The sequence below is a fragment of the Glycine max genome, chromosome 3 (assembly GCF_000004515.6).
Source record: "Glycine max cultivar Williams 82 chromosome 3, Glycine_max_v4.0, whole genome shotgun sequence".
NCBI classification, from domain to species: Eukaryota; Viridiplantae; Streptophyta; class Magnoliopsida; order Fabales; family Fabaceae; genus Glycine; species Glycine max.
In genome coordinates, this window is record NC_016090.4 from 9,615,118 (window position 1) to 9,640,095 (window position 24,978).

A 24,978-nucleotide genomic window follows, 5' to 3' on the forward strand; every position below is an offset into this window, starting at 1 on the left:
AGAAAATGAAGTCATGAATTTAAGTCTTATGGCAAAAAATTGTGAAAGCGAAGAAGAGGTAACATCTTCTAACAATAACTTATCTATTTCCTTTGATGAACTTCAAGATGCATTCACTGATTTACATAAAGAATCAGTCAAACTTGCAAAACTTGTTTCATTTTCCAAGAAAACTATTTCAAACTTAGAAAAGGAAGTTTTGAAATTAAATGAAGAATTAGAAAATCTTAAAACTAAAGTCAAAACTTTAAAACCAATTGACACAAATCAATCTTCTACCATAAAAGTAATACAAGATAGTAAAGAAGCATATAACTCATGTAATTGTTGTAGCAAGTTTATAGAAGAAATCAAGGATCTGAAAAATTCTGTTGCCAAATATACTATTGGCAAAAATAATTTAGATATTATACTAGGAAAGCAAAGATGTGTGTTTGATAAGGCTGGATTAGGATATAGACCTGATAAACAACAAAAATTATATAAAAATTTCTTTTCATATACTCAAAAGAATAGTTCTCCTTTCTTAACATGTTTTTACTGTGGAAAGAAATGACATAGTGCATCTACATGCTATTTTAGGAAAAATAGTTATAATATTTGTCATACCCTAATTTCGTCCGGGGACCTTTGCTTGATGACATGCGACCTTTCTTTGGTCCTTGTGAGGTGCTTGGCACCCATCATTAGGCAATTTGTGAAATTCCAGGACATGCCGGAAAACCAAAAAATATTGATGCACAATCCGTAAGTTTTCGTGACACACCGGAAATCAAATGGAAGCATCGTTGCATAATTAAGTGAGATTCCGTAACATTCCGTAAGTCAAAAAGGGGATGATTATGTAATCCGCAAGGTTCCGTAACATTACGGAAAGAAAACAAGTATCGTTACGAGATTCGTAAGTTTCCGTAACTTTACGAAAAAAGAATCACCAAAAAAGGTAAGGGGGGTGAACTTATCAAGATAGGGGTGTAAATAGCAATTCAAATCTAGGCCCTTCCTGAACATTTTGGAAGTTGGGTTGCTTAAGGAGGAAGCAACTGGGCGGCAAGCTCCTCCACGTTTTTGAAAAAATGGTTTTCGGGGCTTCTGCGGCTTCCGTAATACTTCCGTAAAATTTCCGAAAACCTTGGGTAAGCATATTCCACTTAACATTGGTGAAAGGGAAGAGAAAAAAGATTAAAATCAAATTCGAAAACAGTTCCGTAAGGCTTCCGTAACTTTTCCGTAAAATACGAAAAGGGGGGTGAACTTAGTAATTCGGGTGCGCTTAGAAATCTTCTTCATTAAGTCTTTGGGCGGCAAACACCTCCCTTTTTTTCTATAAATAGGGGAGGGGGGAGCTGTTTCAAAATGTTCAAGACCCCTTTGGCTATGCATTTCGACTATTTTGGGCAAAAAACACGTTTTCGTGAAGAAAAATCGAGTCGAAGTGCTTCTGTAATGCTTCCGTAAGCGATTCTGTGGAAATTCTTCATCGTTCTTCGTCGTTCTTCACCGTTCTTCATCCGTTCTTCGTTCGTTCTTCGTTCTTCAACGGGTAAGTTTTCGAATTCGAGACTTTCAATTCATTTCTTGTTTTGTGTACTTTCACTTTAATTTCGTTTACTTTCAGTTTTCTTTTCTTCCCTTTTGACGTGCTTAAGCCATTTATTTAAGTCATTTCTCGCTTAATCTAAAAATAAAATAAATTTCCACCGATCGTTTGAATTGTATCATCCGTTAATTTTGGTTAAAATGAATTCCGACCGTTCGGTCGTGCCGTAACCACGTTGGAAATCAAAAAAAGAGGTAAAATAATAATATAATAATCAAAAAAATATTTTTTAGTAAAGTAAAGCGAAAAATCAATCGGACGTTTTCTCTTTGGGATTTCTCATTTTTAATCGAATTGACTAATAACTAAGGTGAAACTAAGGCTAAAATCAACTCGCCTAGTCAAGCTCGTCCACAAAAATAGGTTTTTGAAAGTTTATCACTTCAATTTCTTATTAAGTAAAATGGGTCATTTTTAAGGTCCAACGCCTTAAAATGATCACCTTTCAAGTAAAAAGAATCACTTGATTCACGCATAAGAAAGAACTACGTAGGTCTGATTTTCTCATCCCAATTGAGGAATACGTAGGAGCAAAGGGAAACACCCTTGTCGACCACAAAAAGAGAAAAAATATAAAAAGGGTATAAAGGATATAAGGACATAAAAGGGAACGTAAAAATCAAAGTCATGTTTGCACATTCGATTAAAGGCTGTCGTCCCTTGTGACGGACGTGTGGGGTGCTAATACCTTCCCCGCGCGTAAATACAACTCCCGAACCTTTCACTTAAAAGTTCGTAGATCGCGTCTTTTCCGGTTTTTCCGACGTTTTCCTCAAATAAACGTTGGTGGCGACTCCGCGCATATTCCTTTCGTGGAACACGCATCCCGCGAGTAACGCGTCGCCCTCCCGCCAAAGGGTAGGTTGCGACAATATTAAAATGATATGGGTTCCAAAAGGATCTTTTATCAAAACTGGCATTCGAGGACCCAAGAAAGTTTGGGTACCTAAGTCATAAACATGATTATGTAGGATACTTTGAAGAAGAGTTGGTACATTGATAGCAGATACTCTAAACACATGATGGGAGATGCATCAAAGTTTACTTATATTTCTCCCAAGAATAGTGGACATGTGACTTATGGTGACAACAATAAAGGTAGAATCCTTGGAGTCAGAAAACTAGGTACGAATTCATCTACCTCCATTGAAAATATTCTACTTGTTGATGGTCTTAAGCATAGTCTACTGAGTGTTAGTCAATTATGTGATAAAGGCTATCTAGTATCATTTGACTCTCATAATTGTGTTATTGAAAACAAACATGATAGAAATATAAAACATATAGGCTTTATATCAAATACTGTATACATGATAAATTTAGATAAAACATCAGATCATGATCAATGTTTTCTTAGTAAAGATGATGATTCTTGGTTATGGCATAGAAGAATTTCCCATATAAACATAGAACATTTAAATAAACTAATTTCTAAGGATTTATTTATTGGTTTACCAAAACTTAAATTTGAAAAAGATAGATTATGTGATACTTGTCAAAAAGGAAAACAAGTAAGGGTTTCATTCAAATCAAAGAATATTATGTCTACAACTCAACCCTTACAACTTTTGCATATGGATCTTTTTGGCCCCTCTAGAACTATGAGTTTTGGAGGAAACTACTATACTCTTGTTATAGTTGATGATTACTCAAGATTCACATGAACATTATTTCTCACTCATAAAAGATATGTTTTTCATGCTTTCAAGAAACATGCTAAAATCATTCAAAATAAGAAAAATCTCAAAATTGCATCTATTAGGAGTGATCGTGGAAGACAATTTGAAAATAAGGATTTTGAATCATTTTGTGATGAAAATGGTATTGAAAACAATTTTTCTGAACCTAGAACACCTCAACAAAATGGAGTAGTTGAGAGGAAAAATAGATCTTTAGAAGAGATAGCCAAAACTTTGCTTAATGATACAATCCTTCCTAAATATTTATGGGTTAAAGATGTAAATATTGCATGCTATATAATGAATAGACCTTTAATTAGACCAATCTTGAAGAAATCTTCATATGAATTGTATAACGAAAGAAAACCAAACATTTCTTATCTTCATGTGTTTGGATGTAAGTGTTTTGTGCTAAACAACGACAAAGACAACTTAGGCAAGTTTGATGCAAAATTTGATGAAGGTATATTCCTTGAACAATAAAACATTTAGAATCTATAACAAAAGAACTATGATCATTAAAGAATCTATCCATGTTGCTTTTGATTAAATTAACCCAATTAGGCCAAGAAAGGAAATTCTTGATGATATTTCAGATTCTTTAGAAGGTATACATATTCATGGTGAAGAGCACAAAGGCAAAGGAAAGGGAAATGATGAAGACTTTCAAATTGATGAAACAAAAACAAGTACAAATCTTCCAAGAGAATGAAGAACTTCAAGATACCATCCTCTTGATAACATCATCAGTGACATATCTAAAGGGGTAACAACTAGACACTCTCCCAAAGATGTTTGCAATAATATGGCTTTTGTTTCTTTAATTGAACCTAAAAATTTAAAAGAATTCATAATTGATGAACACTGGGTTATAGCTATGCAAGAAGAGTTAAATAAGTTTGAAAGAAAAAAGTTTGGGAATTAGTTGACAAACCCGATTATCATCCAGCTATAGGAACTAAATGGGTATTCAAAAACAAATTGGATGAATATGGAATAGTAATTAGAAATAAGGCTAGGCTAGTGGCCAAAGGATATAATCAAGAAGAAGGAATAGATTATGAGGAAACCTATGCTCCAGTAACCAGATTAGAAGCCATTAGAATGTTATTAGGTTTTGCATCCATAGTGGACTTTAAACTCTATCAAATGAATGTTAAAAGTGCCCTTTTAAATGGTTTTATCCAAGAAGAAGTATGTGCGGATCAACCTCTTGGATTTGAAAGCTCATAAAAGCCTAATCATGTCTTTAAATTGAAAAGAATTTATATGGTTTAAAACAAGCCCCTAGGGCCTGGTATGAACGTCTGAGTAAATTTCTTTTAGAAAAAGGATTTTCAAGAGGAAAAGTTGATAGCACCTTTTTTATTAAAAGAAAATTGAATGATATATTCTTAGTACAGATATATGTTGATGATATCATTTTTGGGTCAACTAATGATTCTCTTTGCAAAGAATGCGAATGTATGAATACATGAATTTTGATGATGCCAAAGAAGAATCAAACAAGGCCGCTTCAAAGGATAAGCATTTGCTTCAAGATTAATTCAAGATTGCTTCAACAAATAAAGCCTTGTTTCAAGATTCACTAAAGATCAAGTCTTGCCTCAAAACAAAGGGTTTCAAAGTCATGCAAGGCTCTGGTAATCGATTACCAGGAAGTGTAATCGATTACCAGAAGGGAAGAATGAAAAAGAGCTATTGAAAAGGGTTATGAATTTGAATTTTGGACATGTAATCGATTACCATATGTCTGTAATCGATTACCAGCAACGAAACTCCTGAAATTCAAATTAAAAAGTCATGACCCTTCAAATTATAACTGTGTAATCGGTTACTAGTGGAGAGTTTTCAGAAAATCTAACAAGAGTCACATCTTTTGATTGGATTTGTGAATGGGCATCAAAGGCCTATAAATAGGTGGCTTGGGCACGAATTTTGTAGAGAGAGTTTTGCTTGTTCAAAATGTCTTATCCTCTCAAAAGGAAATGAAGAGAGATATTCGAAGAGAACTTCATTGCCAAATGCTCTCTCAAAAGAAACTCTTGGGCGAACACTTGCAAATCTATTAGGAGTTCATCCATGGACTTCAATTGTAATATCCTTCTCTTCAAGAGAGAATTCCTCTTCTTTCTTCTTATACAAAGAGATTGATTAAGGGACCGAGGGTCTCTTAAGTTGTAAGGAATTATGAACACAAAGGATGGGTTGTCCCTGTGTGGTTCAGACTTTGTAAAAGGATTTTACAAAGAGAAAAGAAAATCTCAAGTGGGTTGCTCAAGTGGGTTGCCATAGATTTAAAGATATGGGTAGCCATTGAATTTGATTCCTTTATTCCTATAATGGTAGAGAGAAATACAACTATATAAAAAAACCTAGAGAAGACTGGAATGATGATGAAAGAAGAAAGAAGAAGATTCCTCCTTAGCCCCAAAATGTTGAATGCGATCAACTTGGGTACATGAGATTCAATTGTCCTATGTTTAAAAGAAGAATGGAAAAATCCGACAAGAGGAATTTCAAAGAGAAGAAAGAAGAGAAAGGATACATCACTTGAGAAGATAATGTCATAAATTCTTCAAGTGCTTCAGAGAATAAAATCATAAGTCTGGGTATCATGATGAAAGACTATGAAAACAGAGAAGAACAAAGTCAATACATTGATAGCAATTTCTCCAAATACATGGCATGCATCAAAGTTTATTCATATTTCTCCCCTAGATAAGTGGATATGTGATTTATGAAGACAATAAGCAAAGGCCACATTTCTCCCTAGAAAAGTGAATCTCAAGAAAAGTGAATATGTGATTTATGGAGTCATCAAAGGTCACTTGATCAACAAGCCCAACAAGTGATATCAAATTATACCAACAGGTCACTTGTCTTTGATTGATTACTTTTGATGCTTGTTTTCTACTTAAGTTGATGATTGTGATTGAATTTGATAGATTGTGCTTGATGATTAATTGATTGTGTTTTTTGATTGATGTGTTTGTTTTTGCTTGATTGATATTCAATGTTTGTTAGTTTGATTGATTGATTGTATGTTATATTTGATTAATTGCGTTTGATGATTGTTTTTTATTGAGTTTTGATTGTCTTGGATAATTGTCTTTTATTGTGTTTTGTTGATTGCTTTTGATTGTATGTTTGATTGATTGTGTTTTTTATTGATGTGTTATTGTACTTGTTTTTGCTTGATTAATATTGAATGATTGTTTTAATGCAATTTGGTTTCACTAGATTCTCATACATTGCAACAAGTGGTAACATTTTTCTCCTCTCTATTCATGATTTTCTTTTAATGTTGATAAAGGGTGGGAGATAGATAAAAGATATATGAAATCTTTATGAGACAACTTTTTATATATGAAATCTATGAAATTTTCAACTATCTCATATAAGCAATCATTGCAAAACAAAGGGGGAGTAAAACTATATACAAATGGATATTTTTTTGTTGTTGTTGCTCCTAACCTACAGGTGATTGTCATCATCAAAAAGGGAGAGAATGTAAATCATGCAGGTTTTGATGATGTCAAAAAGAATTTGTTTGATAGTGAGTGTCATCATCAAAAAGGGGGATAATGTGGATCATGCATTGCTTTGATGATATCGAAAAGAAATCACTTGATTTTCATCATCAAAAAGGGGGAGAATGTGAATGTATGAATACATGAATTTTGATGATACCAAAGAAGAATCAAACAAGGCCGCTTCAAAGGATAAGCATTTGCTTCAAGATTAATTCAAGATTGCTTCAACAAACAAACCCTTGTTTCAAGATTCACTAAAGATCAACCCTTGCCTCAAAACAAAGGGTTTAAAAGTCATGCAAGGCTCTGGTAATCGATTACCAGGAAGTGTAATCGATTATTAGAAGGGAAGAATGAAAAATAGCTATTGAAAAAGGTTTTGAATTTTAATTTTGAACATGTAATCGATTACCATATGTCGGCAATTGATTACCAGCAACGAAACTCCTAAAATTCAAATTCAAAAGTCATGACCCTTCAAATTATAACTGTGTAATCGATTACACAAACATTGTAATCGATTACTAGTGGAGAGTTTTCAGAAAATCTGTCAACAGTCACATCTTTTGAATGGATTTGAGAATGACCATCAAAGACCTATAAATAGGTGACTTGGGCACAAATTTTGTAGAAAGAGTTTTGCTTGTTCAAAATGTCTTATCCTTTCAAAAGGAAATGACGAGAGATATTCCAAGAGAACTTCGTTGCCAAATGCTGTCTCAAAAGAAACTCTTGGGCAAACACTTGCAAATCTATTAAGAGTTCATCCATGGACTTCAATTGTAATATCCTTCTCTTCAAGAGAGAATTCCTTTTTTTCTTCTTATACAAAGAGATTGATTAAGGGACCGAGGGTCTCTTAAGTTGTAAGGAATTATGAACACAAAGGATGGGTTGTCCCTGTGTGGTTCAGACTTTGTAAAAGGATTTTACAAAGAGAAAGGAAAATCTTAAGTGGATTGCTTGAGTACGGGATGTAGGCACAGAATTTTCCGAACCAGTATAAAACCGTGTTTGCATTCTCTCTTCCCTTGTCTCATTTATTTTGTTGCAATCAATTTTGTCTTGCATGATTAAAGAACATTATTAAATTGATTGTTACTGCTTCTTCTGTATTTTGAGCCTATCTCATTTAGAAGGGGGTTAAAAGTTTTTTAGTGAGAAATTAATTCACCCCTTCTTAAGATAACTGAGGCCACATTTGTCCAACAAAGAACTCTCTCAAGATATGCAAAATAAATTTGAAATGTCAATGATGGGTGAGTTAAATTTTTTTCTTGGGCTGCAAATAAAGCAAATGAAGAATGGAATATTTATCAGTCAATCAAAATATTGCAAAGACCTAATGCATAGGTTTGGGATGGAAAATGTTAAACACATGGCTACTCCTATGAGTACTGCTTGATATCTGGATAAAGATGAAACCGGTTAGTCAATAGACATAAAGAAATATAGAGGTATGATCGGATCTCTTCTTTATTTATTTGTATGTGTGCAAGATTTCAAGCAAATCCTAAAAAATCTCACCTTAGTGCAGTTAAAAGAATCATGAGATACTTATTAGGCACTATCAATCTAGGATTATGGTATCCTAAGAATTCCTCTTATAATCTAATAGGATACTTTGATTCTAATTTTGCCAAATGCAAACCTGTCATTTTATTGGCTCTGCTCTAGTATAATGGCATAGTAAAAAACATAATAGTGTTGCTTTATCCTCATCTTGTCACTCTATTTCTTTAGCATTTTAATGTTCCTTTAGAGGATGAACCTTTTGTTAAGGTCAAACATTTATTTGCTATTGGTGCTAGTGTTGTTGCCTCCTTTGGATAGCGAAAGGATGTGGATGTGCGTAAACACAACCTTCCACCTCCAATTCCTAAAGACCACATGAGCTTAGGTATCTTCGGGCTTAAACACAACCTGCCAACACCCTCCCCGCCACCGCAACAGGATTCCTCATCTTCCTTATTGAATGACGTTCTCACTGAGCTTAGGTATCTTCGGGCTTTCGTCGGTGATCATTTCAATGCTATGGACTCACGCATCATGCGTCTTGAATACGACATGAGCTTCATTCATCGTTGCTTTGATCCTCCTGCGGATCCATAGAAGTTTCTTTTACATCCTACTTTTATCTAGTATTATAAGTCATTAATTTTCTAGACAATTTACTATTTCAGCCTTGTATTTGGCTTTGGATATTTTAGCACTTGGTTCCTTTGTGCATGCTTTAGACACTTAGCACTTGGTTATTTCGTGTTTGCTTTGGATATTTTGCACTTGGTTATTTTATGTTGCTATGGATGATTAGCTTTTGATTATTTTGTGATGATTGCTTTGGATTTTCTGGCTTTGTTATTTTGTCCGGTATTTTTGACTTTTTAATGTTGCCAAAGGGGGACAGAAACTCAAGAAAACGGGTAGACTATTTTTTTCTAAACATAGGAAATAAATTGCAAAATTAAGTGGGAGTAAGGGTGAGTGCTCGCCTTGCAAATAGAATATCTTTTAATCATGGTTTTATATAGCTGTCATCATCAAAACGATGGAGAATGTGATTGCATATGCTGTATAAAGGTTTTGATGATGCCAAAGATTGAAGCAATTCAAAGTTTACTACAAGTTCAAGACAAGATCAAGAGATTAAGAGAAAGAATTCATAATAGTCCATTATTTTTTAATAGAATATCTTAAAAGATTGCAAAGGTTTGACCTTAAATGCTTAAATTTTCAAAATCTCTTATAAAAAGTTTTAAGTGTTTTTACACATTTTAAAATAGTATATTTCTCTATGGTAATCGATTACCAAAAGCTGTAATCGATTACCAAAAGCAAAATTTAATTTTGCAAAGTTTTCAGAAAGTTTGAATTTGAATTTTAAAGGATGTAATCGATTATCACCTTTGTGTAATTGATTAACAGTAGCTGTGACACCCTCTACCCCTCATCTATATACTAACAAAGGAATGAAAATTCAAATATTAATTAAAAGTATTTTTTTAAAACATTTTTAAATACAAGCCTTTCAAAGGGATAAAAGGTTCACAATCACTTCCTTTTACATCATTTTTAAACTTGTCCAAATAAATAATAAAGTTATCGGCTCAAACAAGGCCGTCTGAGACTTCATAGAATTAATATAAAACCCTATACCCCAATGTCACATCCTATCAGAGCGTTGTGTCTCGACGTCCTTCAGCATAATATTCCTTAACGCAGTTCACCTAGTCATCTGCTCCCCCGAACACAAAGTTCAAGATCATCACAGGATCCAAACACAAACAACAAACCGGGAGTGAGTTATCAAATTCCTAACTAATAGAGAAACAAGACAACTAGATATACATATCATATAAACCAAATAAAACTTACTTACACCCGGTGACCCCCAAGGCCTACACTCCGAAGAGTCCGTCAGGGCCTCTCCCTCCTGATTCAGGTCCGACCCCTAAAACAATTTTGTATGCAGATATTGCTCATGAATTATACAATACCCACGACCTCACGCTCGTGTTTTAAACACGTTCAACACAATTGCACTATGATTTAACACTGGTTTCTAAATAGGAAACCTACACTTTCTCTTTAACACTGGTTCCTAATTAGAAACCTACACTTTCTCTTTAACACTGTGCATCAACGCTTTTCTCAAGATAACACTGGTCGGGTTATTGTACAATTCATAGCTTACAACACAAGTAATGTCACATCAAGTGTTAACTACACATTTATCCACAACCAAAACTCATTCACAATTTCACATCTCATAATGTCACAATCCACCATCACATGTTTACACGTATCTCACAAATTAACACATGTTCAACTTTACACTTATACTCAATCTCAATAACAATATTATAATCTCAAAGCAATATGTTATTTCACAATTTATCACATATTCCATTTATAAACACTGCTAGTGAATTACACAATACCACGACCTCACACTCATGTTTCAACACATTTAACACATTGCGCTACAATTTAACACTGGTTCCTGAATAGGAAACCTACATTTTCTCTTAAACATTGCGCATCAACGTTTTTCTCAAGATAACACTGGTTGGGTTATTGTATAATTCATAGCTCACAATACAATTATTGTCACATCAAGTGTCAAACACACACACTTATTCACAATCAAATATCATGCTCACAATTTAACATCTCATAATATCACATCAATCATCTCATTTTTACATGTATCTCGCAAATTGACACATTCAACTTTGTACTACTCAATCTTTACTATAATATTATAATATCATTATAATAACTTATTACACCTTATAACTTATACACATCACACAATAATAATATTTGCATGATACAAAACATATATATGTATATGTATATGGTAAATTAAACTACATTGTTTTTAATCAAAGAATTTCTTTAACAATTAATTTAATATTACATCTAAAGAAATTACCACTAGACATTAACCTTACAATTTTCCTTAATTTATTATTCTAGTATTACAATAATTATATACACATAACATGTTGATCATCGTCGTAGAAAAATTAGAACAAGATAATAATTTGTATAAAATAAGTCATTGAATAATATTATTTAAAATATAATTTATGTTAATAAAAAGAGCTTAATTTTTCTAAGGGGTTCACACTCAACCCAAGAACACATCAATTTCATAGCAATTTCTCATTGGGACATCAACTGATTCATCAAACATATATAATTCACTGTAATAATTAAAAGGATAAAATAAAAATTGCAAGAACACCCCAAAACCCATTCCAATTGATATCTCTAAGGATCCCTACACATGTTCTTACTAATCCCCAATTGTGAATAACTCATCCCTTACCTCTAAGCGGACTCACGTGTCTTCAGCCAACGATAGCAGCATCTCTAGCGGTTTTCTGAGATTCCTCCAGTTATTCCTTCGACTGCTCCGATAGAATTTTCAAACGTCAGAGAGACGGAGAAGAGATTGTAATTTTACGAAACCGGTTAACGAAATGAAAATCCAACGGTTAACGAAACCGAGATCGTAATTTTACTGAGACCATTTTGGGTTTCTACGGGAAAGGAAAATGCTACAATGCGAAAGGTATTTCTCTCAGCTCAAATATGATATCACAATTCCCAACGGTGAGACTTCTCAGAATTGGACTGCGAACGTAGTGCTCAAATTTCACGACGATCCAACGGTGAACGAGTCTGAGATCGTCATTTTTCTGAGACATGTTAGGTGGCCTGTGGGTAAAAGAGAGGGTTTTGGGAGAAGAGAGAAGAAACGAAATTGTGAGGCAGAGGAAACTGAGGAGTCAGTCTGAAAACTGACCTAGCATGTTGCTATTTATAGCTAGGGGCATTTATGACCTATTATTTACTATTTATTTATTTATTATTTTATAAAAACAAACTTTATTTTATTCTCTATCAAACAAATAAATAAAATACCCTTTTTATTTTCTCTCAAATCATTATTTTAATTAATAATTATATCTCCTTATTTATTTATTTATAAAATCTCATCATTTTTTAAAAAAATCTATTTATTTATAAATAACAATCTTTTTTTTAATCTAGTTTACGAAAATTGGGATGTTACAGTAGCGAAATTTTTTAAAATTTAAACTGAAAAGACACGACTCCTCAATAATTAACTATGTAATCGATTACCAAAGATCTGTAATCGATTACCAGTGAGAAAATTTCAAAAAATAACTCTGAAAAGTCACGTCCTTTCATGAGAGTTTGAAAAACCACCAAAGGCCTATAAATATGTGACTTGTGTTCGAAAATCTTCAATGTTTTTCAGAACTTCATTGTTTTATCCTCTCAAAAGAAAACCTTTGGCCAAACGCTTGCATATCAATTAAGGATTCTTTTAAGTTCTTCAAGTTGTATTATTCTTCTGTTAAAGAGAAGAAAAATCTTTTGTACTTCAAAAACAAATTGTTGTTGTAATCAAGAGGTAGTGGGTCTGTTGATTTGTAAGTTTTTCTGAACACAAGGGAAAGGTATCCCTAGGTGGTTAAGAAGTTTTAAAGGAATTTACATGGATAGTGGAAATCTCAAGTGGATTGCTTGAGAACGGGACGTAGGCACAGAAAGTGGCTGAACCAGTATAAATTGAGTTTGCAATTCTCTCTTCCCTAATCTCATTTACATTATTGCGCTTTAATTTTATTTTTCACATTTAAAGAGCATCGAATAAATTGTTCATTGCTTCTTTTTCTGCATATTAAGTCTGCATATATCTTTTAAAGAGAGAATTAAAATTTGTTAGGGGAAAATTTTGAAACTTAATTCACCCCCGCCCCACTTAAGTCATTGAGACCACTTGTTTAAGAGCTGAAAATGAAAATTTTGAAATTTGAATTAAGTCGTGAAATGGTGGAACGAAGAACATGAGGAAGCTCAACATGGGTCTTTGAAGATGAGCTTCAGTGATGTGACCTCCTAGGCCTGCAAGCTAGTGAGACGTAGCCTAGCCTATTGAATTTCAAAATGAAATTTGTTTAGAGAAAATCGCAAAACCGTGGAACAAAGAAGCAGAGGAAAGAAGGCGCGGCTCGTACAAGCGGGAGTAATATAATAATGCCAAAAAACGAAAGAGATCATTATTTTATTATTAAAGATAGATAACCACTGGAGCGACGTGTTTGTGTGTAATGAGGAGCTGAATGCATTAAGATAAAGATTTTATGGTCGATCTGGTTCAAAGGAAAAATATTTTTGAAACTCACATAATTTTTATAGGAGTGTTCATAGAAAAATACTTTGATGGTATGTTTTATTTTGGAAAAGAATCAAAGCAAATAAAAAGAAGCGAAAAGATAACAAAAAAAAGTAAAAATTTGGTATCTTGTTTTTCATATTTCAAATATTCATTTATTTGTTTTATGGTATCTAGAGCTTGGACTTTGATCTGGGCTTTTTTTCTTCTCTTTTTCAATTCTTCGCTCTAAGAATTTAAGGCAGACTGAACTGGTTTTCATGGACTCGCAAACTGGAGGAAACTGAGCAAATATGCAGTTTGGTGTTGAGAAACTTGTACGATCGAACTACAAGTATTGGCGACTGTGCATGGAAGCTTTTCTCCAAGGGCAAGATTTATGGGATCTCATGGCAAAAAATGATATGAAAATGCCACCAGATACACCGGACACGATGGAGGCCCGACGAAAATGGAAGGTAAAATATGGGAAGATGTTGTTTGTTCTGAGAATGATGGTCAACAAGGAATTAATTGATCACATTAGAGATCTTGACACACCAAAGGATGTATGGGAGACACTAGAAAAACTCTTCCCCAAGAAAAATGTTGCTCGATTGCAGTTGCTGGAACATGAACTTGCATCCACAGTGCAAGGTAATCTTACAATTGTTGAATACTTCTTAAAGATTAAAAATCTTTGTGCAGATCTGAGTGAGAAAATCAGTGAGGCAAGGTGAAGGAGATACATCATTAGGGGTTTGAAAAAGGAGTATTCTCCATTTATCATGTCCATTCAAAGATGGACCAACCAACCATCATTGGAGGAGTTACAAAATTTTCTCACAAATCAAGAAGCTTTTACATCCATAGAAGTTTCTTTTACATCCTACTTTTATCTAGTATTATAAGTCATTAATTTTCTGGACAATTTACTATTTCATCCTTGTATTTGACTTTGGATATTTTAGCACTTGGTTCCTTTGTGCTTGCTTTAGAATATGAAACATCTCCAACAACAAATGATTCTATATTTGAAGTAGCTTGAGCCTTCTCCATCTCCACATCTTCATCTTCTTTTCCTAAAACTCAAAATAATAATAAATATTAGAATAAACTCAATTAAGAGATTAAAAGATAACAATTATTACACATTATTTACCTTGCATTTCAAATCGTAGTAACCAATTTTTAGTACATATCAAGGCTTGCATGTTGTCAGCAATAAGCCTAGTTCAATATTTTTTAAGCACCCGTGAGCCAATACTAAATGCTGATTCGGAAGCCACCGTTGTAATTTGGATGCTTAAAATAACACAAGCCAATAGTGAAAGATCTGGAAACTGAGCTTGATTGTCCTTCCAATATTGCAAAACATCAAGATTGGGATGATATTTATTTGAAAGATTTGCCTCTTCCAAATATGTATCTAGTTGAGATTTACCCACTTGTGACATATCTTGATCTTCAAATTGTATAAACTCCTACATTAATTCCACAAAAATAAAAAATAGTTAGTCAAAGTAAATAAGAATAAATGATTGGTGGTTAAAAAATAAGAGAAACCTTGACTTACATCCATAACATCAACTTGAGCAATACTAATAGTACCAGTAATAACCATAGTCTCTTGTGATCAACCTTGACTTAAACCAACATTGCTTCTTGTTTCTTTGGAATACATTTGAACATACTCATTATATAGAGTATACAACTTGTGCTCCATAACTTTCAACTTTGCTTGACAAGATATTGGATCAAGACCAAGTTTTGAATAACAATACTTGAAAAGTTTGATTTTAAAGCGTGGACCTAGAATGCACCCAAAGGAAAGCACATTGCTATAATCACTCCAATATTTGTCAAACTTTGTTTTCATATCAATTTCCATTGTTCTAATCAACTCATCCTTATTACTCAAATTTTGAAGTAATAAACATTCAATTTTCCACACTTGCATGAATTACAAATTAGACGTTGGGTAAGAGGAACTAGATATCAACTCTGTGATTTGAAAAAAAGGACGCAAAAAATCACACATTTTTTGTCCTCTCTGCCATTCTTCATTAATAAGACAACTTGAATAGCTCCTATAATCAAATTCAAGACTACAAAAAGCACATCGATATACAAGGACACTCTCAAGCATCATAAAAGTAGAATTCCACTTAGTAATGACATTTAAGCTCAAACCCATCTTTGTATGAATACCACCAACTTTTGCAACACAGGCTCAAACTAAAATTTTGAAATTGTTAATAGATTTCATCTCGCATGCTCTAATTCTATGTTAATATAATATAATTAATTAATGCATCAAAAAATGTAAAATACCAAAACAAAAACGTGTAAAAATATAAAAAAACTGGCTTTTGTTAATGTCCTTCAAGAAAGAAAAATGCAGAGAGAAGATAGAAATATCAACTGCAAATGTTGCAGTTGTTTCTTAAGCGCAATGGAAAAATTGAAATGTATATCTACATGTAGGAAGCTTATAGGAGCAAGGTACTTGAACAAAGGTTATAATATATGGCCTATGCCGGAGTTGATGCAAAATCTAACCGTACACTAAACACAACATGAGACTATGAGGGTCATGGATCTCACACACTATCAACAAACAACAAACAACAATAGGAGGAAGCTTTGTTCCTGAGGCCATGAAGCCGACAAAGGGAATAAAGCAATGAAGCCAAGGGTTAAAATAAAAAAAAGAGGTGTGAGCAGCGGATCAAAAGTTATAGATTTCTCACATTTTTCTTTTATTTTAAGAGTACAACAACAATGAATCAGCCCCAACAAAAATAGGATAAAAACAAATTCTAGAGAGAGAAGAGATGTACTTTGCATGGTGGCGTGGTGGTGAGCCGAGGCTGTGCTGCTATGGTGTGTCGCGTGACTGCGTGAGCATGAGTCGCGTTCTATTTTCCTTGAAAGGGAAAGAGTCGTGTTACTGCACGCGTGCGTGAGTGCGTGGTGGAGAAGAACCGTGAGGAGAAAAAATGTTCTTAGCCTGCTACATCCACGAGTCTGTGAAGAGAAGAAGAAAGAAAAGTTTAAAGTGGAAGAGAGAAAATCAAACCTAATGTAACTGGGTCACACAGATCAAACCTAATGCGGGCAACCTGCGGACCCCTCAGGCCAAACCCGCATAGTCTGTGGATTAAGCGGGGCGGGCCCAAAAATATGACATAACCATGGACTGTTTAAAAAAATTGGTTTCCCGCGCAGAGCGCGGGTTCCGCCGGCCAATCCATGGACTTGGGCTTGTTTACCCACCCCTAGTAACAGGGAACAATCAAGCTTCCTCTGAAATGCGTCATCACAATGGAGACAGAGTCATAGTCACTGTTGACAACACAACACAACACATCCTGTTGTGAAGGAGGGAACTGTAAAGATCAATGCTGGCAACAATGAAGTTCAGCTGAGTGACGTCTATCATGTTCTTGGCTTAAAGAAAAATGTCATTTATGTCTCACAAATCACTAGCTCAGGCAAGCATCTTCTTTTTGGCCCCAATAGCGTCAAAATCCTGAATGATGTGAGAAATATTGATGCTGACATCATATTGGAAGAAAAAAGGAAGGATTCTTTGTTTGTTTTATCTGCAGGAGAGGCGTATGTCAAAAGAACCAGCCAAGTTGGTAGTCCTACCTTGTGGCATGCTAGACTTGGGCATGTAGACTATCAAATGCTACAAATTATAGCATCTAATAAGCTTATTGGTGGGCTTCCAGAATTGAAATAGGTGAAGGAGGAAGTTGTTTGCCAAGGATGTCAATTATTTGGTAAGCATCTAATAAGTTTATTGGTGGGCTTCCAGAATTGAATTGGTGGACTTGTAAATCTATTATTTGGTAAGGCTTAAAAGCTGCCATTTAAAAGTTCCAACAGAGAAAGAACCATTCCTTTCGAACTTATACACACAGATCTAATGGGGTCGAAAAAACACCTAGTTATAGTGGATGTAAATATACTATGGTTCTAGGGGATGATTACACTCGATATACTTGGTTGTATTTCCTAAAGGAGAAAAGTGAAGTTACACATAAGTTTGTTATTTTCTCTGACATGGTGGAGAAGGAGTTTGATGCAAAAATCAAATGCTTGAGGAGTGACAATGGAGGTGAGTTCAACTCAACAGATTTCACAGTTTTTGGTCATGAAAAAAGGGATCCAAAGGCAATTTACTTGTCGAGATACACTGCAGCAAAATGCAGTGGCTGAAAGGAAATTAGCTCATCTAACTTCAGTGAGCTTGTCATGGATACATGACAAAAATCTGCCTCGTGAGTTATAGGCAGAAGCAATTCAATTTGCTTGTCATGTAATCAACAAGTTGCCTCCATGGACAGGCAAAGAGAAATCTCCATTTGAACTACTCTATGGGGATAAACCAGTAGTGGATTATTTTCGAGTCTTTGGAGCCATCTGCTATGTACATATTCAAAAGACAATAAGAAGCAAATTAGATCCAAAAGCCAAGAAATGCATCTTTGTTGGCTATGCCCTTATAGAAAAGGGTGGAAATGTATGGATCCAATCACTAAGAAATAATTTACATCTCGAAATGTAGTATTTGATGAGATTTCTTCTTAGAAAGCTGAAGAAGAGGTTGTCTCAACTGATGAGTTCAGAGGAGAAGTGCAACCAATTGCAGATGTAGATGAGCAATGAGTTACTAACGTAGAGCAACAAGGAGAGGAAAGCATTGAGTCAGCTGAAATAGATGCAGAAGAAGTAAGAAGGTCCGATAGAAGAAAAAAACTTCCAACATATTTAAAAAAAATTAATTATATTTTCCCCTTGTAATTTATTAATCAGAATCCTCAAGCCACAACATTCATCTTTACTTTAGTAACAGGACCCTAAATTATTGAACTTTGACTGCAGAGCCGCTATGTAGCACGAATACCTTTGGTAGTTTGGTACAGTTGACGCATGAATGTATGCTTTCAAGGGAAACGAATTCTCTCTATTTTCTTTTTTGTTCATTTCTTTTATTTTTATGTTTTTAGAAAAATAAATCAAAAGATGCATACTTTATGAGAATTCAAGATGAAGTAACACTAATTTTCTCAGAAAAATTCTATTCTTCTGAGAGATGTTATGAATAAATCTTCTAAGATGCCTTTTTAAAAATCACTATCACTATGGTATGACATACAGCAAAAGCGCTATCTATTGCCCATGAAACTCCTAGTACTATACAGATTAACAGAAGTGGCCAAAACTGAAATTCAGCTAAAGTACTATACAGACGATATTTCCGATGCTTTGGAATCCAGTTCTTCTTGAGGATTATTAAGAAATTCAGCTAAAGTTGGCACTTCAAAGTCAAACCTGGGGTTCCTCATTTGGCTAGGCAAGTTGATCTTCCTCTGTTATTTTCTGAAGTTCTACATTCTCCCAATCTTCGAGAACAACTATTCTATTCTTAGTTTCCCAAGTGTGGATCAATCGATCCAACCCTGGCTGCCAAATAATATCCCCCCCTTCTCCTTTCAGTATGAACTTATACTGGAATGTTTGTCCAGCAGGCATATCCTGATTACACAAAGGAAGCATATACAACATTTATAAAAGTTTTTGATCCAACAATATTTTCAAATTCTGAACAGATTTTACTCACCAGCTCCACAGCCCATACATGTCCTTCAGACCATGTCATGGGTAATGCCTCTAAAGGGTCCCATGAACCAAGCACAGGACCACCTCCAACTATAAGAAACTGTTCACCAAAATTACAAGTCTTTTGTAACTGGAACGATACACGAACAAACTTTGATTCATCTGCACAACAAATTACAATGTTGGGATTTTGAGTTCCACGGCATATATATGTAGTAGGAAAAATACAAAAGGTCATTAGAACCCACTTGTTTGTTCACTCTGTTGAGCCTGAGGCTCCACAGTTTCCAAGTCCACCTGCAACATTTTATTCGGGCCAAGAGACTGTCTCATCAAACATGCCAAAATCTTGTACGTTCTCAATTTATTTAATGTAAATACAACAACTAGACAACCATTTCTTAACGAATTTCCCCACATAACAGAAAAGCCAATTAGTTTGGGAACAAAACATGGATTTAGATCTTTAAATACTTTTAGTGTTGTTCTGCAATCAGAATTTGACTCTTTTAGTGTTGTTCTCCAATCAGAATTGGAGTTTTAATTAGGTAATCTATGCTAATTCTTAATGCAAAATTTATAACACGAATTATTGAGGTGAAACTCCAACTCCAATTGAAAACCAGTACTAAAAGTATTAAGAAATTGCATCTAAGTTTTGTCTTTCATTTGGCTCATATCCTCTTGAATTATACAAAATCATTGAAATAAATTCTCAAGACAGTAAAGAGGCTCCACCAGTAACACCAAAGCAACAGAGAAAACTTCAAACCCGAAATATGCTGGAAAGAATCGTACCAAGCTATAAAAAACAAAGTAAATTGTTGAAGTCGCCAAACATTTCAAGAAATAACCATTCCCATAAAAGGGAAACAAAAAAAGAAAGTGAAAATGGAATCAGAACCAAGAAGTCTAGCATAGCAGTAATACGAAATGTTTCGTAACAAGTTTTGGATCTACGCATACTCATACAAAAGGGAGAATATTTAGCGTATAAAAAGAAACCAAAAGGTGAGAAGAAACTGGGCAAGCTACTAGGAAACACGAAATTTCAGAAAAAGGAAAGAAGAAAAAAAACAAGAAAAGAAAAAGAAGCATATTTTGAGAACCCAACAAGAATCACCCCCACTTGAAAGCAATCATGTTCCTAACATGCAAACAAGAAACACCCCAAGAAGACCAAGAACAAACAAAAGAATTATGATAGTTCCAACAAAGAAAAACAAAAATGTGAAACTAAGCATAGAAAAAAAAAGAAGCAAACCTGGTCCTTTGGTGGCACTGCATGAACAGGGTAAAGATCATTGTTTCGAACCAGTTTCAGGAGCAATAAATTCCATCCCTTTTTCTCACTTTTGGAACGAAGGGTGAAGCAGAATTCGGGTCTATCAGAAACACAAAGGGGAACTCTGGGAGAGAAGGGTCCTAGAGTCTCGACCATGGCCTTAGAACAAGAGCTTGTGAGGGCTTTCATCATTGGTGAAGTTTGTTGTGCCACACAACAATGAGTTTCTGGGGTGAGAGTGAGACACTGGTTTGGTTTTTAGTTCCTTTCTTCGATCGCTTTAGTAGTTGAGAATCTTGAATCTATCTGGTGCTGACGGTGAGGGTCGTTTTATATAGTGGTGGGGTTTACGCAGTTTGTTTATCCACGTGTATGTGTCATGTGGACAGGAGGTGGCATCACTGGAATTGGTTCACGGTTTTTTAAGTGAAATACTATTGCTATATTTTTTATTTTTCTAAATATTTTAACATTTTAGTTTTATAAAAATTTAAACTTCTATTTTATATTTTAATAAAAGAGAAAATAGATTATGTATTAAAAATATAGAATATTTTTACACTGTCATTCAATTACATTTTATAAATAATTATATTTCATAATTTTTTTAACTTTTAGAATAAATATTTTAGAAGTGATATATATTTGATTTTTTTTATTCAATTACACTGTCATTCAATTACATTTTAACGGTTGAAATGTATGCATAGGTGAATCATTTTTTCCTTAGATTCAACAATAGTTTAGTGTTTATTTTGTTGCGTAAATGACATCAAATATATATACTGGACTGACATATATAACGCTTGCTAATCCTGCATTTATTCTGAACAAATTGAACATTTATTGATTAAAAAAATTAATCATTTTCCCAATACCCCTCAAGGCTCAAGTTTCTCCACAACTTTTTCTTCGACATTAACCTTATAACGGTAATGTTTAACACAGAACAAGATATATACGAGATTAATCAAAGCTAACCTAGCCATGAGGAAGCAATAGTAGTCCAATCTTCCAGCATTGATGTCATCATTCAACCAATCAATTCCACCATGCTTCCGAGTCAGTTGGTGCACAACATTAACCAACAAGGTTCCAACATAAATTGAAAATGCCACCACAAGATATTGCAAAGAGTTTCCTATGCTTTTCATTTTATCTAGTGACTCAGTGCTGTAGAACTGAATGTGTCCAACAACTGTAAACATCTCACATTGCACTCATGAGTGCACCATGTGAAATAGCCACACCCCTTCTTTGTCACTCCACCAAGCCAACACTTACCATTGTGAGAATTGAACACACATCACCAATAGTGATTAAGGAACAAGCCTATGGTGATTAGGGACACCATGTTGTGCTATGGGAATCAAGCAGGGAATGCCTAAAGCCCGGATTGGAAGCATTTTGATCAAACATTTGACTTCTTCCATTTGCTGAATGATGCAAATCCTCCAGGGATTCTTCACATAATCTTCTGTGTTGAGATCGTTGTCTTGTATAAGGTTTAGAAACTTCAAGAATAATTATGGTCTCATCAAACTTTCTTTTTCCCGATGGGAACTCTATTAATAGGCCTCCTATATTCAATGGTGTGGGTTATCATTACTGGAAAACCCGTATGCAAATCTTCATAGAGGCTATAGATTTAAACATCTGGAAAGCCATTGAATTTGATCCTTACATCCCTACTATGGTAGCAGGAAATGTTGGATCGAGTGGCCTCAGAATAATTAAGAAGGGGGGGTTGAATTAATTATTCCTAAACCTTTACTAATTAAAAAATTACTCTTCTAAGGCTTTTACTAAGTTCTTAAGAGAATAAGGAGTAGAAGAGAAACTTAACAGAAAGTAAAAGCGGAAATTAAATGCACAGCGGAAATTAAAAGAGTAGGGAAGAAGGAGACAAACACACAAGAGTTTTTATACTGGTTCGGCAACAACCCGTGTCTACATCCAGTCCCCAAGCGACCTGCGGTCCTTGAGATTTCTTTCAACCTTGTAAAAATCCTTTTACAAGCAAAGATCCACAAGGGATGTACCCTCCCTTGTTCTCTTTGAACCTAGTGGATGTACCCTCCACTAGAACTGATCCACAAGAGATGTACCCTCTCTTGTTCTCAGTCAAACCCAAGTAGATGTACCCTCTACTTGTACCACAAAGGATGTACCCTCAATTGCGTTAAGACAAAGATCTCAGGCAGTTAAACCTTTGATACTTTGTGAATGGGGATACAAAAGAATTCTCAGGCGATTAGTCCTTCGAAAACTTTTGTATAAGGGAAAGGGAAGAATCAAAAGAATCCTCAGACTATGTCGTTTTGAATTCTTTGACAAGGGAGAAGGGAGACACAAAAGAATTCAGGCGGTTAGTCCTTCGTTCTTTTGGAAAAGGGAGAAGAGAGACACAAAAAGAATTCAGGCGGTTAGTCCTTGGCGAATTCTTTTTGGCAAAGGGAGAAGAGAAAGAAAAGATGAATAGCACAAGTTTTCAAGGTTTAGAAAACCAGAAAACTTTGGAAAGCTTTTGGCACAAAGAAGAAGAAGTTCAAAGAGATTCAGGGCTTGTAAAAGATTGATTGAATAAGTGTTCAAGATGATTGAAATGCAAAACAAAGCCTTGCTTTTATAGACTCTTCATGTCTGGTCAAGACAACCATTAGAAGAGTTATGACTTTTAGAGAAACTTAAAAACCAATTTGAAAAAGTCAAAAACTATTTGAAGAGTTACATCTTTTGATTTATTCAGAAACAATCACTGGTAATCGATTACCAAATTAGTGTAATCGATTACACAAAACTTTTATGTGAAAGGATGTGACTCTTCACATTTGAATTTGAATTTCAACGTTCAAAGGCACTGGTAATCGATTACCAAAACATTGTAATCGATTACATCTTTTTGAAATTAATTGGAACGTTGTAAATTCAATTTGAAAACTTTTTCAAAACAATTTTGATACTGGTAATCGATTACAACAATCTGGTAATCGATTACCAGAGAGTAAAAACTCTTTGGTAAACATGTTTTGAGAAAAAATCATGTGCTACTCAATTTTTGAGAAAAACTTTTCATACTTATCTTGATTAAGCCTTCTCTAGATTCTTAAGTCTTGAATCTTGATCTTGATTCTCGAGATTTTGAACCTTGAATCTTGATTCAAGACTCTTAAATTTACTCTTGAGTCTTGAATTCTTCTTGATTCTATCTTGAACTCTTGAATTGTTCTAGATTCTATCTTGATCACCTGAGTTGTTCTTTGATTGATCTTTGAGCTTTTTGTCATCATCTTTTGTTATCATCATTGTTATCATCAAAACACCTTTGAATCACCTTTGATTCACCATGAAGCTTTGCTTCTACAGGAAATGCAACTATAAAAAAACCTAGGGAATAATGGGATGAAGAAGAAAGGAAAATGGTACAATATAAATTAAAGGTAAAAAACATAATTACATCTACATTAGGCATGGATGAATATTTTAGAGTATCAAACCACAAGAATGCAAAAGAAATGTGGGATACCTTACAAGTAACCCATGAAGGAACAACTGATATAAAAGATCTAGAATAAATACCCTAACTCATGAATATGAATTGTTTAGAATGAATAAAAATGAAACTATACAATATATGAAAAAGAGATTCACACATATAGTAATGAAGATGTTATTAGGAAAGTTATGAGATGTTTAAGCAGGGAATGTGATGGAAGCTTGCTTGTGGGGCTTCTATGGAGGTTGGATCTTTTAGCTTCAATGAGGTCCTTTAATGGTGATTTTCCACCATGGAGATGCAGCGGAAGACAAAGGAGAAGAGGTAAGAGGCGACGCCATCCACTAGGGAATAAGCCATGGAAGAAGGAGCTTCACCACCAAGATGAGCCTTGAATAAGAAGCTTGGAGAGGATGCTTCAATGGAGGAAAAGAAAGAGAGAAGGGGGGAGCACGAAATTGAAGGAATAAAAGAGGGAAAGAAGTGGAACTTTGAAGTGTATCTCATAAGACTTTCATTCATCAAAGTTACAACAAGTGTTACACATGCTTCTATTTATAGACTAGGTAGCTTCCTTGAGAAGCTTTCTTAAGAAAACTTCCTTGAGAAGCTTCTTTGAGAAAACTTCCTTGAGAAGCTAGAGTTTAGCTACACACACCCATCTAAAAACTAAGCTCACCTCCTTGAGAAGCTTCCTTGAGAAGCTAGAGCTTAGCTACACACCCCTATAATAGCTAAGCTCACCCCCATGACAAAAAAACATGAAAATACAAAAAAAATCCTACTACAAAGACTACTCAAAATGCCCTGAAATACAAGGCTAAAACCCTATACTACTAGAATGGCCAAAATACAAGGCCCAAAAGAAGAAAACAACCTATTCTACTATTTACAAAGAAGAGTGGACCCAACCTTGGCTCATGGGCTCAAAAATCTACCCTAAGATTCATGAGAACCCTAAGCCTTCTTTATCAACTCTAGCCCAATCCTCTTGGAGCCTCTTGCTCATGGCTCTGGTAACTGGTCCTTTCCTAGGGAGGATTGCATCAGA

At 34.5% G+C, this 24,978-nt stretch overlaps 1 protein-coding gene across 1 annotated transcript; it reads right to left on the reverse strand.

Annotated features, from left to right (window-relative positions):
• Nucleotides 1-18,622: 18,622 nt before the first annotated feature.
• LOC100779938 (uncharacterized) lies at nucleotides 18,623-20,744 on the reverse strand. The gene is made up of 4 exons (XM_014773539.3): nucleotides 20,411-20,744; nucleotides 19,395-19,443; nucleotides 19,148-19,308; nucleotides 18,623-19,062 (listed from the first exon to the last, which is right to left on the reverse strand). The coding sequence occupies exons 1-4, from the start codon at nucleotides 20,621-20,623 to the stop codon at nucleotides 18,877-18,879; spliced, it is 609 nt and encodes a 202-aa protein (XP_014629025.1). The 5' UTR covers nucleotides 20,624-20,744; the 3' UTR covers nucleotides 18,623-18,876.
• Between the last annotated feature and the right edge of the window lie 4,234 nt (nucleotides 20,745-24,978).